Source organism: Lethenteron reissneri, chromosome 51 (genome assembly GCF_015708825.2).
Source record: "Lethenteron reissneri isolate LAM-NWPU_2019-01 chromosome 51, ASM1570882v1, whole genome shotgun sequence".
NCBI lineage: Eukaryota > Metazoa > Chordata > Hyperoartia > Petromyzontiformes > Petromyzontidae > Lethenteron > Lethenteron reissneri.
This window is the reverse complement of record NC_083829.1, coordinates 5,889,979-5,907,778: the sequence shown is the minus strand read 5'-3', so window position 1 is coordinate 5,907,778 and position 17,800 is coordinate 5,889,979. Positions and strand designations below refer to the sequence as shown.

Genomic DNA, 17,800 nt, shown 5'->3' with positions numbered 1-17,800 from the left:
ACTCGACGCTCTTCGTTACTCGGCTTTATACTTCCAACTCATCGCTCTACTTTCCGCACTCCACGCAACAAAATAGACCCTTTTACTCTTGTACGGCGCGTGAAACTCTTCTCGCTTTAACAGATAACGGAGCGAGATGATTAAAAAAGCAACCGCGACGCGAGGGAAATGAGAGACGGAGTGAGGAAATAAGATTTCGAGTACGTACACAACGAGATGAAGAAGAAAATAAAACAAAAACTGCGAGGCGACTGCGTTGTTTGGTCTCGCTCCGGCGGAGGGATACTTATTGTTGTTTTTGTGAGTGGTGCGGTCGTGACGTCACCGCAGCCCCGGCTCTCTGTAAACAAAAGGGGGCGCGTGACGCGTAAACAACGCGCATGTAGACACTCACACACACACTCACACACATGTAGACACACACACACTCACACACACATGTAGACACACACACTCACACACATGTAGACACTCACACACACATGTAGACACTCACACACACACTCACACACATGTAGACACACACTCACACACACATGTAGACACTCACACACTCACACACACATGTAGACACTCACACACACACTCACACACACTCACACACACACTCACACACACTCACACACACATGTAGACACACACTCACACACACATGTAGACACTCACACACAGTGGAGTTATACACACACACACAGTGGAGATACACACACACATGTAGACACTCACACAAACACACATACATGTAGACACTCACACACACAGTGGAGATACACACACACACGTAGACACTCACACACACACACAGTGGAGTTATACACACACACACAGTGGAGTTAAACACACTCACACACACATGTAGACACTCACACATACAGTGGAGATACACAAACACTCACACACACATGTAGACACACACACAGTGGAGTTATACACACACACATGTAGACACACACACAGTGGAGATACACACACACACATGTAGACACTCACACACACACAGTGTGGAGATACACACACTCACACACACACAGTGGAGATACACACACACACACATGTAGACACTCACACACACACTCACACACACAGTGGAGTTATACACACACACATACATGTAGACACACACACACAGTGGAGATACGCAAACAATCACACACACATGTAGACACTCACACACTCACACACACAGTGGAGTTATACACACACACATGTAGACACTCACACACACACAGTGGAGATACACTCACACACACACATGTAGACACTCACACACACACAGTCGAGTTATACACACTCACACACACATGTAGACACACACACACATGTAGACACTCACACACACACACATGTAGACACTCACACACACACATGTAGACACTCACACACACACAGTGTGGAGATACACACACACTCACACACAGTGGAGATACACACACACATGTAGACACTCACACACACACTCACACACACACAGTGGAGTTATACACACTCACACACACACATGTAGACACTCACACACACACTCACACACACACAGTGGAGTTATACACACTCACACACACACATGTAGACACTCACACACACACTCACACACACACAGTGGAGTTATACACACTCACACACACACACATGTAGACACTCACACACACACAGTGGAGTTATACACACACGTAGACACACACAGTGGAGTTATACACACACACACATGTAGACACTCACACACACAGTGTGGTGAGATACACACACACATGTAGACACTCACACACACACAGTGGTGAGATACACACAGTGGAGATACACACAGTGGAGTTATACACATACACACATGTAGACACTCACACACAGTGGAGATACACTCACACACACACAGTGGAGATACACACACAGTGGAGATAAACACACACACAGTGGAGATACACACACACTCACACACACACAGTGGAGATACACACAGTGGAGATACACACACACTCACACACACACAGTGGAGTTATACACACTCACACACACATGTAGACACTCACACACACACTCACACACAGTGGAGTTATACACACACACTCACACACAGTGGAGTTATACACACACACATGTAGACACTCACACACACACAGTGTAGATACATACTCACACACACAGTGGAGATACACACACACACACAGTGGAGATACACACACACACATGTAGACACTCACACACAGTGTGGAGATACACTCACACACATGTAGACACACACACTCACACACACACAGTGTGGAGATGCACACACACAGTGGAGATACACACACACAGTGGAGATACACACACATGTAGACACTCACAAACACAGTGGAGATACACACACACACAGTGGAGATACACACACAGTGGAGATACACACACTCACACACACAGTGGAGATGCACATACACAGTGGATATACACACACGTGTAGACACTCACACACACACACAGTGGAGATACACACACACTCACACACACACAGTGGAGATACACACACTCACACACAGTGGAGATACACACACACTCACACACACAGTGTGGAGATACACACACACAGTGGAGATACACACACACACGTGTTAACATACACACAGTGGAAATATACACACACACACACGTGTTAACATACATACATACACACAGTGGAGATACACACACTGTGTTAACACACACATACACACACACTGTGGTGAGATACACACACGCACGTGTTAACACACACACACACACTGGTGAGATACACGCACACGTGTGTTAACACACACACTGGTTAGTTATACACATACACTGTGGATATATACACACACGTGTGTGTGTTAACACACACACTGTTGAGACAGACACACACGTGTGTTAACTTACACTGAGATATACACACACACACTGTTGAGACAGACACACACGTGTGTTAACTTACACTGAGATATACACACACACACTGTTGAGACAGACACACACGTGTGTTAACTTACACTGAGATATACACACACACACGTGTGTTAACATACATGCACGTACTACTGAGATAAGCATACACACGTGTTCAAATACATACACCACTGAGATATCAGAATCTTCATTTATCCTGGAGAAATCCGAAAAGCTATGAAGCTCATTCTCACATATCGTCCACATGAACAACACATGTGTATCTATAGCTGCCACACAAGACACAAAAACGCCGTATAGCCTTCACAGACTGTCGGGGCAAGTGCTGTTTTAGCGAGTAGCAGCAGCACCGATGTAGGGCACCCCGCCCGTCCGCCTTTGTCTTCCCTAGTGGCCAGATCGAGCACTAATTTGAGTCTGAGTCTACCTAGGGGGAGGCCCACAGAAGAGGATTTCCGTCCGTCGTCAATTCAAGTCGAAACAACACAAAATTGAAGTTGCCACGTGCGTTTTGTTTGATGCGTCTCCGCATGACATCGGATGGGATTTTACCAAGTAGCACTCTGTTAAATCTATTAACTTATTTAATGTTATTGTTGTGAAATTTGACATTTTTGAAAGGCTGCCAAACCCACGTCAGATGTCACGGTGACCTTTCACTTTAGACAAAGACAAAGATCCCCCGTACAGCCCTAACAGACAATGCAGACACTGCTGGGGCAAGTGCTGTTAGCGAGCACCTATGAAGGCCGGCACAGCACACGACGGGGGTGGGTGGCCAGCACCACGCCCGGCCGCCTTTGTCTCCCCAGTGGCGATGTTTACACATCGCACCGGGTACTCATTTGAGGCTGAGTCGACCTAGGAGAGGCCCAGGACCGGTTCAGATAATCGTCACTGGATGTTGGCCGTGAGTGGGTGTCGAATAGCGCAGCACAGCGCTAACCGCTGCGCCACCGCTCCCCACGCAGTGTTTACAAAGACAAAGATCCCCCGTGTAGCCTTTAACTGACCATTGGGGCAAGTGCTGTTAGCGAGTAGTACCTATGAAGGCCGGCACACGAGGGGGTGGGTGGCCAGCACCACGCCCGGCCGCCTTTGTCTCCCCAGTGGCGATGTTCACAAACCAGGCACTCGTTTGAGGCTGAGTCGACCTAGGGGAGACCGTGAGGAGGAATCGAACCCGGGTGGTCAGGTTCGTAGCGCAGTAACCGCTCTCCACTTTGCACACACACACACGTGTATTCATACTTTATCGAACTTGTGAATGTATTATTCGTTTAATCACGGCAAAAAAAAAAAAATCATATACACACATAGCCATGGCAATCCACTGCTGGATGAATGCCTCCACCCCCGTGTCTGTCAGAACACGGGAGGTTGGGATTGGGGTTTTTGTGTGCCATACTTCACCACAATGGTCACTGTGGGTTGGGGAAGTTTGGGGGGGGGGTGCAAGGGGAGGGCAGCCACCGGTTTTTCTCTGCTGCCCTCTGCTGCCCGCAGCAGCCTGGAGCAGCCGTCTCTCGTGCGTGACGGGGGAATCGCACATGCCAAGCACTGTCCACAATCACAATGTTTTGTTTGTTTGTACACTATCTTATTGTTTATACCACCAGGTAAGATCCCTGTAGAGTCATCTTCTTGGTTCTTTCGGTAAAGTCACGTAGAAGGGAAGTAATACAATAATAAAAATAAAACATAATAAAATACAATTCTCACGACGTTTCGGCCACAACGCAAGCAGCCGAAACGTCGTGAGAATTGTATTTTATTATGTTTTATTTATTATTATTTTATTATTTCCCTTCTACGTGACTTTACCGAAAGAACCAAGAAGATGAATCCCTGCAGTCACGAAAGCTTTAATCGAAAGAATCCCTGTAGAGCTCACTGAGTTATATAGGGGGCTATATAGCCCCCCTTTTTTTCAGAAGCGACTTGGCTAACCACCACTCACACACCCACCCACCAACCCACCACCCACCAACCCACCACACACAACCCACCACCCACCCACCAACCCACCAACCCACCACCCACCACACACCACACACCACCCACCAACCCTCCACCCATCACCCACCACCCACCAACCCACCATCCACCAACCCACCCACCACCACCCACCAACCGACCCACCACCCACCCATCAACCCACCACCCACCCACCACCAACCCACCCGCCAACCCAAGCACCCACCCACTACCCACCCACCAACCCACCCACCACCCACCCACCAACCCACCACCCACCCACCAACCCACCCACCACCAACCCACCCACCAACCCACCCACCAACCCAAGCACCCACCCACTACCCACCCACCAACCCACCCACCACCAACCCACCAACCCACCACCCACCCACCAACCCACCCACCAACCCACGCACCCACCCACCAACCCACCCACCACCAACCCACCCACCGCTCCACTCTGGAATTCCCATCCTCCCATCATCATCGCCATCGCTTCTCATCCCGAGCCCTGAACAACGATCATCCCTCGCTCAGCTACAAATGTTCCTGTTCCTCCTCTCTCATCCGCTCCAACATCGATCCCTCGTGCTGTGCCTGTGGTCGGTCCCCATGACTTTAAAGGTCCCTAAAACACAATTCAACCTTAACGACCTTTTCCGAGATGTCGTGGATCGGACCCTAGTCCAGCAGTGGATTAACAAACCCTGGGCCACGTGTGCCCCGCACACCCCGAGGGCAAATCGCACGACCGGCTGTACGCACAAACACAAACATCCCCGTACACAATGAGGCCTCTGTTTTTATTTATGTTTACCGAAGATAAGCATCTGCTGAAGGCACAACACGGCACAAACAAACCAGGGGTGGGACTGGGCCGGAATGAGCCGGTTGGTGGTGATTTTGTTTGATGGTCGGAGTGAAGAATCTGAGCCAGACGAGCCTGTTAGTCCCAGGGTTCGCGAGCGTAGCCAGCGGCGGGTAGTGATCGATTGAAACTGGTGGAGGCCAATCTGTTTCAAAATGTATACTAATCAGGGCATGTTCGCTTGCACGTTCACCACAAGTACGTGCCTTTAATGCAGGCGCGATTCCTTGCAACACCTCTGTGTTGTTGCCAGAAAGTGTAAAGGCAGTGCCGGATTAAGCTCGTGTAGGGCCTGTAACGTATGGTATAAAGGGGCCCTACATCTATATATATAAAATCGTTCATGTCTGTCTGTCTGTGTGTGTGTGTGTGTGGACTTTGGCCCATACGCACTTTCATTGGACGGCGGTTGCCCCTGGCAACGGCTAGCCACGCCTTCGCCGCTTTCATTGGACCTGGCAACGGCTAGCCACGCCTTCGCCAAGGGCTGCAATTTCATTGGACGGCGGTTGCCCCTGCCAACGGCTAGCCACGCCTTCGCCACTTTCATAAGCTCCGTATTTAATTAAATAATAGCCATTACACAGTATTGTTGGAGCGCTAGGGGGGGGGGGGGGGGGGAAGGAACGCCACCCGTACCCTGCCTTTTCCAAGCCGACAATTTTAGGCGAGGCCGCAGGCTTTGCACGCTACTAGGCCTCGACACCCACCACGCCACTCTGAGGTAAATTCATCAAAGTTTTTCCTACTCTTCACTACACCCCCACCACAATGTGTGCTATTAATATTACTTTTAAACCCAACGCGCCAACAATCGATTACTTTAATGTTCACTGTACAAATACTCATTAAGCTGGGTGAGCGTACTGCCAGTCTATCATGTACACTGTAGCCTGCTTATTAAGCTCGGTGAGCGTACTGCCACTCTATCATGTACACTCTAGCCTGCTTATGAAGCTGAGTGCGTGTACTGGCAGTCTATAATGTGGACTCTTGCCTGGTTATTATAATCGATTCTTTATATGTTCTTTGTACAAACAGTCATTAAGCTGCTTGAGTGACCCCAGTTCGATTCCAACTCACGCCCACCACCGCTGACGATTATTTGAAACGGACCTGGCCCTCCCCTAGGTCCACTCAGCCTCAAAAGCGTAACTGCTGTCGTGTGTGAACATCGTCACTGGGGAGACAAAGGCGGCGGGGCATCGTGGATCCAAGTCCCGGGCGAAGCCGGGTCATGTGTATGTGTGTTTGTGTTTATGTGTATGTCTGTGTGTCTCTATGTATGTGTGTATAATTATGTGTATGTATGTGTTTGTGTGTATGTGTGTGTTTATGTATGTGGGTTTTTTTTATGTCTTTATGTGTATGTCTGCGTGTCTCTATGTATGTGTGTATGTACGTGTGTGCATGTGTTTGTGTGTATGTATGTGTGTGTCTATGTATGTGTGTGTATGTGTTTCTGTGTATGTATGTGTGTGTATGTATGTGTGTTACGTGTCTGTCTGTGTGTCTGCATGTATGTGTGTGTGTATTGTGTATGTGTTTGTGTGCATGTATGTGTGTGTTTGTGTGTATGTGTATGTCTGTGTGTGTATGTGTGTATGTGTTTGTGTGTATGTGTGTGTATGTATGTGTGTGTATGTGTTTGTATGTGTTTGTGTGTTTACGCTCGCATTACACAAATGTGTTGCTGGTCTAAGGCGTTCCTCGCACAGCATTGCCGCTTTATTATTTCAGTCGTTTACTGCCTTACGCACCCTGAAAGTCGTGTGTGTTTGCAGCAAGCGCGTGTATGTGTACCTATGGACGCGCGCGCGTGTGTTGTGTAGGGGGAACGGTAGTGTAGTGCTTAGCGTGCTGTCTGTGTCTGTGTGTGTGTCTGTGTGTGTGTCTGTGTGTGTGCGTGTGTGGTGTGTGGGGAGCGGTAGTGTAGTGCTTAACGCTACGCTGCGCTACCAACCCGGCGAACCGAGTTCGATTCCCGCTCACGGCCACCACCGGTGACGATTATTTGAACCTCTCCTAGGTCGACTCAGCCTCAAACGAGTAACTGGTGTGGCGTATTAACATCGGCACTTGGGAGACAAAGGCGGCCGGGCGTGGTGGATCCAAGTCCCGGGCGAAGCCGGGTAGTACAGCTAGTAATACATAAATAAATAACCCATACAATTTAAAACACTACATTTTTAACTTGCACAGTTAATTGCATTTTTTCATTTGCTATACAGCCAGATAATACGACAAATCGCTCACTTTAAACACCCAGTCGTTCATAAAAGTTGAAGGCGGTATAGTACTATAGTAATAGAGCAAGTGCAGCATCACTGAACCGGAATTGACAGCTTGAAAGCATTTAGCGCGGAGCCCTTGAAAGTGCGGGACCCGTAGCTTGTGTAGCTACTTGTGCTACTGGGATAATCCGGCACTGGGTAAGACCTATTCTTATATATTTTTTTATAAATCGATTGCAACTATTAAACTATGTAGCTCTTTTTCGCAAGCGACCTGGCCACATATGATAGCTTAACGAAGCGGCTCATCGTGTGGAAATGCAAAGCAGTGAAATACCCCTAAACACATGTTCATTCTAAACGCTGGAGGGCGGGGGGGAGAAACCGGAAAACCAACGCGACCACGAGGAGAGAGACACCGCAAACTCCAAATACACAGCAGCAGGCATCAGGGTCGGGATCGAACTCACGACCATGTGGGTAACAGGCGAGTGGAGTTAACATCTCCTAGCCACCGCTAGGAGGACGCGTGGTTAGGAGGAACGTTTGGTGTGGTCATATTGTGTGAGGGTTTCCCAAACTCCAGTCCACGCCACCCTCCACCACGGCCACCACGCGCGTTTACCAATGTACTCCTCTCGTTCAAATACAAATGAACTCGCTCCACGCTACGCGCGCCCGATGATTGCTAAACACCTCGCACATGACGCACTAAGCGATTGACGGTGTCTGCAACACGTGGAACGCGTGCGCACATACACTGATCACGTGTTCACACACACTGGTCACGTGTACACACGCGCACTGATCACGTGCGCATACACACTGATCACGTGTTCACACACACTCTGATCACGTGTTCACACACACACTAATCACGTGTTCACATGCACGTTGATCACGTGTACACACATGCACGTTGATCACGTGCTCACACACGCATGTTGATCACGTGCTCACACACGCACTGATCACGTGTTCACACACACTCTGATCACGTGTTCACACACACCGGTCACGTGTTCACACACCGGTTTCCTGCCATCGCTAAAACAACAACAACCCCCTACAGACTGTGACTTGGTGTTGACCAATACCACTTCCACGCTGAAACGGTGACCTCCGAGTTCGTAACGAGGAACGCCGACACTGGCATTCACAATTCTGGCAAATCGCGCGCTGAAGCTGGTTGTGATCACCGGCGAAGCGTCGTCCTCAGATTGTGAGAGTCGTGGGTTTACTCTCCAGCACGCCGATGTGCTGAGATCGTCACTAATTGGCACTTTTTGTTGACGTGACAAACCCTACTAATTGGTAGTGTCGGGTGGTGGTGGTGGGTTAAACACATTGTCCTGCGGAGGGAGCTGGTAGGAACGTTGGGTTGCTCGGTCAATGGCCAGGGTCAACGGCGGCGTGGTGTATTCCGCAAATATGCCCGACTGTGAGGGCGGGCACAAGCCGGTGTGAGTAGGTTAAACGTTGAGTTTTATAAGGGCACCACGGGGTGAGCAGCCCCTCCCCACCCAGCCCCACCCCTCCCTCCCCCCACCCAGCCCCTCCCCACCCTCCCCACTCAGCCCCACCCTCCCCACCCAGCTCCTCCCCACCCTCCCCTCCCCACCCAGCCCCTCCCCACCCTCCCCACCCAGCTCCTCCCCACCCTCCCCACCCAGCCCCTCCCCACCCAGCCCATCCCTGCACGACGGACGGACACAATAATCCCCTGTGGGCTGGTGTAACCAGGAGGTTCCTACCAGTATGATACATTTATATTGACGCGATCATACCCCTCCCCAAACCCCCCCTCCCTTTATTGTGAATAACATTGAACGCGAAAGCCTGCCTACGTGTTCAGCTCATACCTGTCAACCCTGTATCAGTGCCCGACCTTATAACAGACCAACTCAGACCTTCTTGGTCACCCCGTGTCCCTAATACATCTCAACGTTCATCCCGCAATGTCCCATCATCACAAGGGAGAAACACAAACAAATGAACACATTTATATATTTTGCCCGTATTGAAACGGCTGTGCGCCGTATGGACCTGAAAACTCAATTTCCCTGCACAAGCATACGGGCTAAACCGTCTGGCTTGACGCGGTTGTATCGAACGTAATGAGTCCAACGTAGATTTGACATGGGTGGAAAAAACCCGATTTTTCCAGCGGCAGGCATCGGGTTTTTTTTCTTTCATACAATTAAACCCGATTTCGGGGAATTAAAACCTGGTTTAATGAACACGAAACTCTGATCCAAGGCTTAGGCTGCTTCCTCGTCGGTGCTGCTATCGTACTCGGGGGAGGGGCGTGGGGTAGTCGTAGAATGCGGCGGGCAGGTTGGTCTTGATGAACACGAGCTTCTCCTCCACAATCGTGGGCACCGCCAGTGAGTTCCTTAGCTTGGCATGGATTCAAGTTCATGTATTAGGTATAGCCCTGTGAGCCATTCGGCTCTTGAATCGGCTGCAACCGCAACAAACAGAAAACAAAAACATGAACAAGAAAACATCTTAAAGTGGATATGTGCAAACATAAAATCCAAGAAAAGACAGCAAAATGTTGCAGAAAAAGCACCGTACACCAACGCTGTGTTTGCAAAAATCCCAGTGGGATGCAAGTCAAACAACAACAACCACCACAAGACAACTTAGATGAAGCCCATCGTTGATAAGTTCCTCTCGGATGCCGCAATTAAAACCAATTAAACCGGATTTCCCCCAATCTCAGATGATCGGGTTTCATATTAAAAGACAATTAAACTCGATTGTAAAAAACCCGACTGTGCCACCTTTGACATTTGACCTCCTTCTTGCAAGCGACCTCAGCGAATTGCCACGCGCGGTGGCGCCTCCCTGTGGAAAGGACGCGGTACAGCGCCAAGACGAGGCCCCCTGGCCAGAGGTCGCAACCGGGTACCCGATACCCGTACCCTACCCGATACCCGGCTACCCGTACCCGGCCAGGTACGGGTACGGGTATCCGTTTGCGACCCTGGTGCGGCCGGGTAGACCGTGAGTCACTGGTGAGTCACCGTTTGTCACTCATTTCCCAACGTCTTGTCTCTTCTCACAATTCAAGTTCCTAGAATCAACTCACCCGCGCCTGCAACATGGCTTCATCCCAGAGGTCGCAATCAGGTACCCGATACCCGTACCCTACCCGTACCCTGGGTACGGGTAGGGTACGGGTACCCATTTGCGACCCTGGTGCAGCCGGGTACGGGTAAGGAATCAAAACCCGTTTGCGACCTCTGCCACTGGGTCCTGGGTGGGCCCATCTCAGTGGAGGAGGCCCGTGAAGGACGCTACGTGTTGGGGGGGGGAGAGGAGAGGGGGGTGAGTTGGAGGCAGTCGTCCTCCATCAGCAACGGAGGGCGGAGGAGCGACGCTCACAACAGCGAGCGGAACGCCGGGTGGTTTGAAATGCAGCGAGTTGGCACGGTATGGGGCCGTCCATAAATGACGTCACGCACCTGGGGAAGGGGGGGGGTCAGACATTTGTGACGATGTGTGATGAGAGGGGGGGGGGTGAGAAATGTGGCGTCACATCAAAATGCGCAACTTTAAATAAATATAGACAACACGTTCTACTTAATTAAATCGATATTTTAATAAATGTTTTCTCCTACAACATCAGAGTGCAGCGCCACATTAAATACGCACTACAATGACAATAGTGCATACATTATCAAGGACAGTGCATACATTATTAGAGTTGTGTTTTTTGTTTGCATTCCGACCGCAGGTATTGTGATCAATGCAAACATGACTCCTTGTAAAAAAAAGGTGTCAGTTTTGTTGCCAGATAAAAGGGTAAAAAAACAATTATCATATTTTGCTACTGGCAAAGGAGGTTCCAATGGTAGAATGACAATAGTTTAAAGCGATTTGAAGCATGTTTTTGGGGGGGGGCAGAGCTTTGTGACGTCATATTTGAGGGGGAGGGGGGCTGACTTTTTGTGACGCCGTGTGACGAAGGGGGGGGGGGGTCAAAAATCGTCCAAAATCGCGTGACGTCATTTATGGACGGCCCCTATGGGGCACAGGTGTTGATATCTGCCAAGTCGTCTCAGGTCAGTCAACCCACGGGGCACCTGGGTCTGTCCCGTGACCTCCTGTCAGCAACGAGCTTTCGACACTTCACGTGGCCTCAAGGTGCACCTAGCCTGGCACAGGCGCCGTGGGGACGTCACCGCCACTCTGTGGTGGAATGGTGGTCGTTGTTGTTGTGTTTGTCAGCCACTAGAGGCCGCTGTTCAACCACAAGGCGCTTCCTCCTTCCATGAGGGGGAGATAAGCCAGCCAGAGAAACCGCGTGGACTCACTCACACAGAGACTCATAGACTCACACAGAGACTCATAGACTCACACTGAGACTCATAGACTCACACAGAGACTCATAGACTCACACTGAGACTCATAGACTCACACTGAGACTCATAGACTCACACTGAGACTCATAGACTCACATAGATACACAGCCACTCACATAGAGACCCATAGACCTTACATAGTGATCCACAGACTCACAGAGAGACCCATAGACTCACATAGAGACCCATAGACTCACACAGAGACCCACAGACTCACATAGAGACACATAGACTCACATAGAGACCCATAGACTCACACAGAGACCCATAGACTCACATAGAGACACATAGACTCACACAGATCCCCAGAGACTCACATAGAGACCCATATAGACCTTACATAGAAATCAACAGACTCACATATAGACCCAAAGACTCACACAGAGCACAAAGACCCATATACTCACACAGAGACCCACATACTCCCATAGAGACCCATAGACACATATAGAGACCAATATACTCACATAGAGACCCATAGACTCACGTAAAACCCATAGAATCACAGAGACCCATAGACTCATAAAGAGACCCATAGACACACATAGATACCCGTAGACTCACCTATAGAGACTCATAGACTCATACAGAGACCCGTAGACTCACAGAGACCCATCAACTCACACCTCTTTGCAATGTTGCGTTAATCTCTCATTAAATGACTATAAAATGTGCAACGTAATTAAAAGCATTTTCATGAAAACAAATCGATTTAAACCGCGTCTTAAATAAGCGTGTGTTGTCTGTGTGTTGTTCTTTGACACTGTTGTTGAAAACACATTTCCAAAGCTGTCAACCCATACGGTTTACCCCGTATTCTTGTGCAGGAAAATTGAGTTTTCATGTCCTTACGGCGTACAGACGTTTCGATGCGGGGCAACACATTTATTGTCTGTTTGTTTGTGTTTCTCGCTTGAGATGATGGGGCTTTGTAGGATAAACATTGAGCTTTGTTCATAAATGACGTCACGCGATTTTGGACGATTTTTGCCCCCCCCCCCTTCGTCATACGACGTCACAAAAAGTCAGACCCCCCTAAAAATGACGTCACAAAGCTCTGCCCCCCCCAAAATAAAACATGCTTCAAATCGCTTTAAACTATTGATATTGTAGTGCGTATTTAATGTGGCCCTGCACTCTGATGTTGTAGGAGAAAACATTTATTAAAAAGTTTCTTTAATTAAGTAGAACGTGTTAAAGCTTTCGTGACTGCAGTGATTCATCTTCTTGGTTCTTTCGGTAAAGTCACGTAGAAGGGAAATCATAAAATAATAAAAATAAAACATCATAAAATAATTCTCACGACGTTTCGGCCACAACGCAAGCAGCCGTCCTCAGGTGAAGAACAGGTCTGTCGGGAAGACAGAGTCTGAATGACACACCCCAGGCTTGGAGCGTCTATTTAAGCTGGGTTAGAGAAGGGAAGGGCGCCTTGACAAAGGAATTTGCATATCAAGAGGAATTTAGCATATTTATAGGAAATGCAGATATGGGATTAGTCACTACTTGTGGAATGCGTAAGAGGTGGGGGGGTTCAAAGTCATATTATGCCCGTGCATTATGCATTATGTAGGATTAGCAGCATCAAAGGCAGGAAGTAGGGTTAGCAGTAATAGAGGGAAGGAATTTTAATAGTAAGGAGCTGCAGCAGCTAAACCACCACGTAAAAAAACTAAAATATAAACCACATCAGTATCATCAATATACTAAATATCAGAGGTGGGACAAAGTCATTGTTATGCAAGTCCAAGTCGAGTCTGAAGTCATCAAATTCATGACTCGAGTCTGACTCGAGTCCAAGTCACATGACTCGAGTCCACACCTCTGCTAAATATACTCTCCAATAAGCTGAGCTACTAACAGTAAGTCATACATTACAATTCTATGTCGCAAAAAATATCAAATATGCCTCCAGCTAAACTTTTTCCTCTTACATCACACGAGTCTACCCCGTACTATATACTGCGGACGGCTGCTTGCGTTGTGGCCGAAACGTCGTGAGAATTATTTTATGTTTTATTTTTATTATTTAATTATTTCCCTTCTACGTGACTTTACCGAAAGAACCAAGAAGATAAGTAGAACGTTTCGTCTATATTTATTTAAAGGTGCGCATTTTACGTGACGTCACATTTCTCAACCCCCCCCCCCTCATCACACATCGTCACAAATGTCTGACCCCACCCCTAGGTGAGTGACGTCATTTATGGACGGCCCCAAGGGGCACGGGCTGACCAACAAGGTCTGACTTTCTCCGCAGCAAAGGCACCGCTGAAGGTGTTGTCAAAGGGGGGCCTAACTCGTAACAGTAGGGGGGGGGGGGGCAAGGCACCCCTCCCTCGTTACCCCACTGAGCCGTGCCACGTGCTGCGTGTTTGGGGGGGGGTGGTGGTGGTGGTGGCGTTGGGGGTTCAACTCCGGGCGAGGGTTTGGAATGTGCGCCCATGTTCGTGGCGCTGCGATGAGTGGTGGTGGTGGGGTTAGCGATGGTGTCACGGTGGGGTGGGTGGGGGTTGTCTCATGGTGACTGATGGCCTCCGATGGTTGCTGATGAACTCGATATGGGCGTGCGAGTGCGAGCGGTGGCGCAACGGTTAGCACCTATGAAGGCCGGCACGGCACACGAGGTGATGGGTGGCCAACACCACGCCCGGCCGCCTTTGTCTCCCTGAGTGGCGATGTTTTTACACACCGCACCCCAGGTACTCATTTGAGGCTGAGTCCACCCAGGGGAGGCCCCTCACCGCTTTGTAGGTCACCCAGAACGGACCGTAACGACGCGATGGCCCCATCCACAAATACGAAGATGGAGACGTCATCACGGCGATGACGATGTGGTGGGGGGCGGGTGGTGGGGGGCTGGGGGGGGCAGGGTGGTAGGGGGTGGGGGGGGGTGGGAGCGGGGGGGGGCGTGGTGGTGGGGGGCGGGGGGTGGTGGACGGGGGGCGGATGGTGGGGGGTGAGCGGGGTGGGGCGGAACGGGGGGGGGGGCGGGGTAGTGGGGGGCGGGGGGTCTAAGTGGTGGGTGGTGGGGGGGGGGGCGGGGTGGTGTTGGACGGGGGGGCGGGGTAGTGGGGGGCGGGGTGGTGGGGGACGGGGGGGCGGGGTGGTGGGGGCCGGGGGGGGGGGGTCGAAGTGGTGGGTGGGAGGGGGCGAGGTGGTTTTGGACGGGGGGGCCGGGTGGTGGGGGACGGTGGGGGCGGGGTGGTGGGGGGGGGCACGTGGGGGGGGGGGGGGGCACGTGGTGGGGGGGGGGGGCACGTGGGGGGGGGCACGTGGGGGGTAATCACGACGCGAGTTCAATTCGTGATTCTAATCTCCGGCACAGCAGAGCCGACTCAGCTGTGCGCGCGCGTTCGTTTGTTTGGCGTTCCACGACGGGCACGCGGAATGCGCGCGCCCGTGCCGCTATTGTCTCACTGTCGCCTCTGCTGATGCTGCTGATGATGATGCTGATGGTGGTGGTCGTGCTCCCGGTAATGAGGGTGCATTATTATTCAGGATAAACATCAACATCGCCATCAGTGAGTGCGAATTGTTACAGGGATTGTTATTGCAATCTGACATTAATATAAGCATCATCATCACCTTTTTATTCTTTACCATTGTCCATCATCATCAACATCAACACGGCCATACGTATTCATCATAGTAAAGTATTACTATTATCATTACCATTCATTCATCATCATCATCGCAATCATCACCAATAAACTCAACTGCCCGATGATGTTGGTTGTAACTACCCGCGAAACGTCGAACTACCCATCCAGCATCAACAACAACACCAAAAACAACAACACCAACAACAACACCAACAACATCACCAACAACAACAACAACACCAACAACAACATCACCAACAACACCAACAACAACAACACCAACAACAACAACACCAACAACATCAACAACAACAACAACACCAACAACATCACCACCAACAACAACACCAACAACATCACCAACAACAACACCAACATCAACACCAACAACACCAACAACAACAACACCAACAACAACACCAACAACAACAACACCAACAACATCACCAACAACAACACCAACAACAACAACACCAACATCAACACCAACAACAACAACACCAACAACACCAACATCAACAACACCAACAACACCAACAACATTAACACCAACAACACCAACACCAACAACATCAACAACAACAACAACACCAACAACAACAACACCAACAACATCACCAACAACACCAACACCAACAACATCACCAACAACAACAACACCAACAACACCAACAACAACAACACCAACAACATCACCAACAACAACAACACCAACAACAACACCAACAACAACAACTCCAACAACAACAACACCAACATCAACACCAACAACACCAACATCAACAACACCAACAACACCAACAACAACAACACCAACATCAACAACAACAACACCAACAACAACAACACCAACACCAACAACAATAACACCTGAACAACAACAACAACACCAACAACACCAACAACAACAACACCAACAACACCAACACCAACAACATCACCAACAACAACAACACCAACATCAACACCAAAAACACCAACAACAACAACACCAACAACAACACCAACAACACCAACAACACCAACATCAACAACACCAACAACACCAACAACAACAACACCAACACCAACAACAACAACAACACCAACAACAACATCACCAACAACAACAACAACACCAACAACAACACCAACATCAACACCAACAACACCAACATCAACAACACCAACAACACCAACAACACCAACAACAACAACACCAACATCAACAACAACAACACCAACAACAACACCACCACCACCACCACCGCTGCTGCTGCAATAAATTGGCCTTGGTGGCCCACGTGACCACTTCGTTGGTTGTCTTTGTCGGGTGGAGAAGGGCCGTGACGACACACAGTGGCGTACACGAGGGGAGACAAAGGCGGCCGCGCGCGGTTTCTGTCGGCGCCGGCCTTCATGGGTGCGACTCGCTCGCAGCACTTGACCCAACAGTCTGTCGAGGCTACACGGGCAGGGGGGGATCTTTGTCTTTGTAAGAGTGGGGGGGAGCGGTGGTGCAGCGGTTAGCGCTACGCTGCGCTATGAACTTAGCGAACCGGGTTCGATTCTCGCTCACGGCCAACACCCAGTGACGATTATTTGAACCGGTCCTGGGCCTCGCCTAGGTCGACTCAGCCTCAACATGAGTACCTTGTGCGGTGCGTCAACATCGCCACTGGGGAGACAAAGGCGGCCGGGCGTGGCGCTGGCTACCCACCCCCTCATAGGTGCTACTCGCTAACGGCACTTGCCCCTACAGTCTGTTAGGGGTATACGGGGGATCTTTGTCTTTGTGTAACGTGTGTGTGTGGGTGGTGAGCATGGTTTGTGTCTGGTGACACGTGAGTGGGTTGTGGGTTGGGGTCAAGC

At 49.9% G+C, this 17,800-nt stretch overlaps 1 protein-coding gene across 1 annotated transcript; it reads left to right on the top strand.

Annotated features, from left to right (window-relative positions):
- Window positions 1-16,127: 16,127 nt before the first annotated feature.
- Window positions 16,128-17,172, top strand: LOC133355500 (myb-like protein I; the record flags this gene model as incomplete). The annotated part of the gene is made up of 2 exons (XM_061572824.1): window positions 16,128-16,812; window positions 16,847-17,172. Coding segments are annotated over 2 exons (1,011 nt in total), but the record flags the coding sequence as incomplete, so codon positions are not given.
- Between the last annotated feature and the right edge of the window lie 628 nt (window positions 17,173-17,800).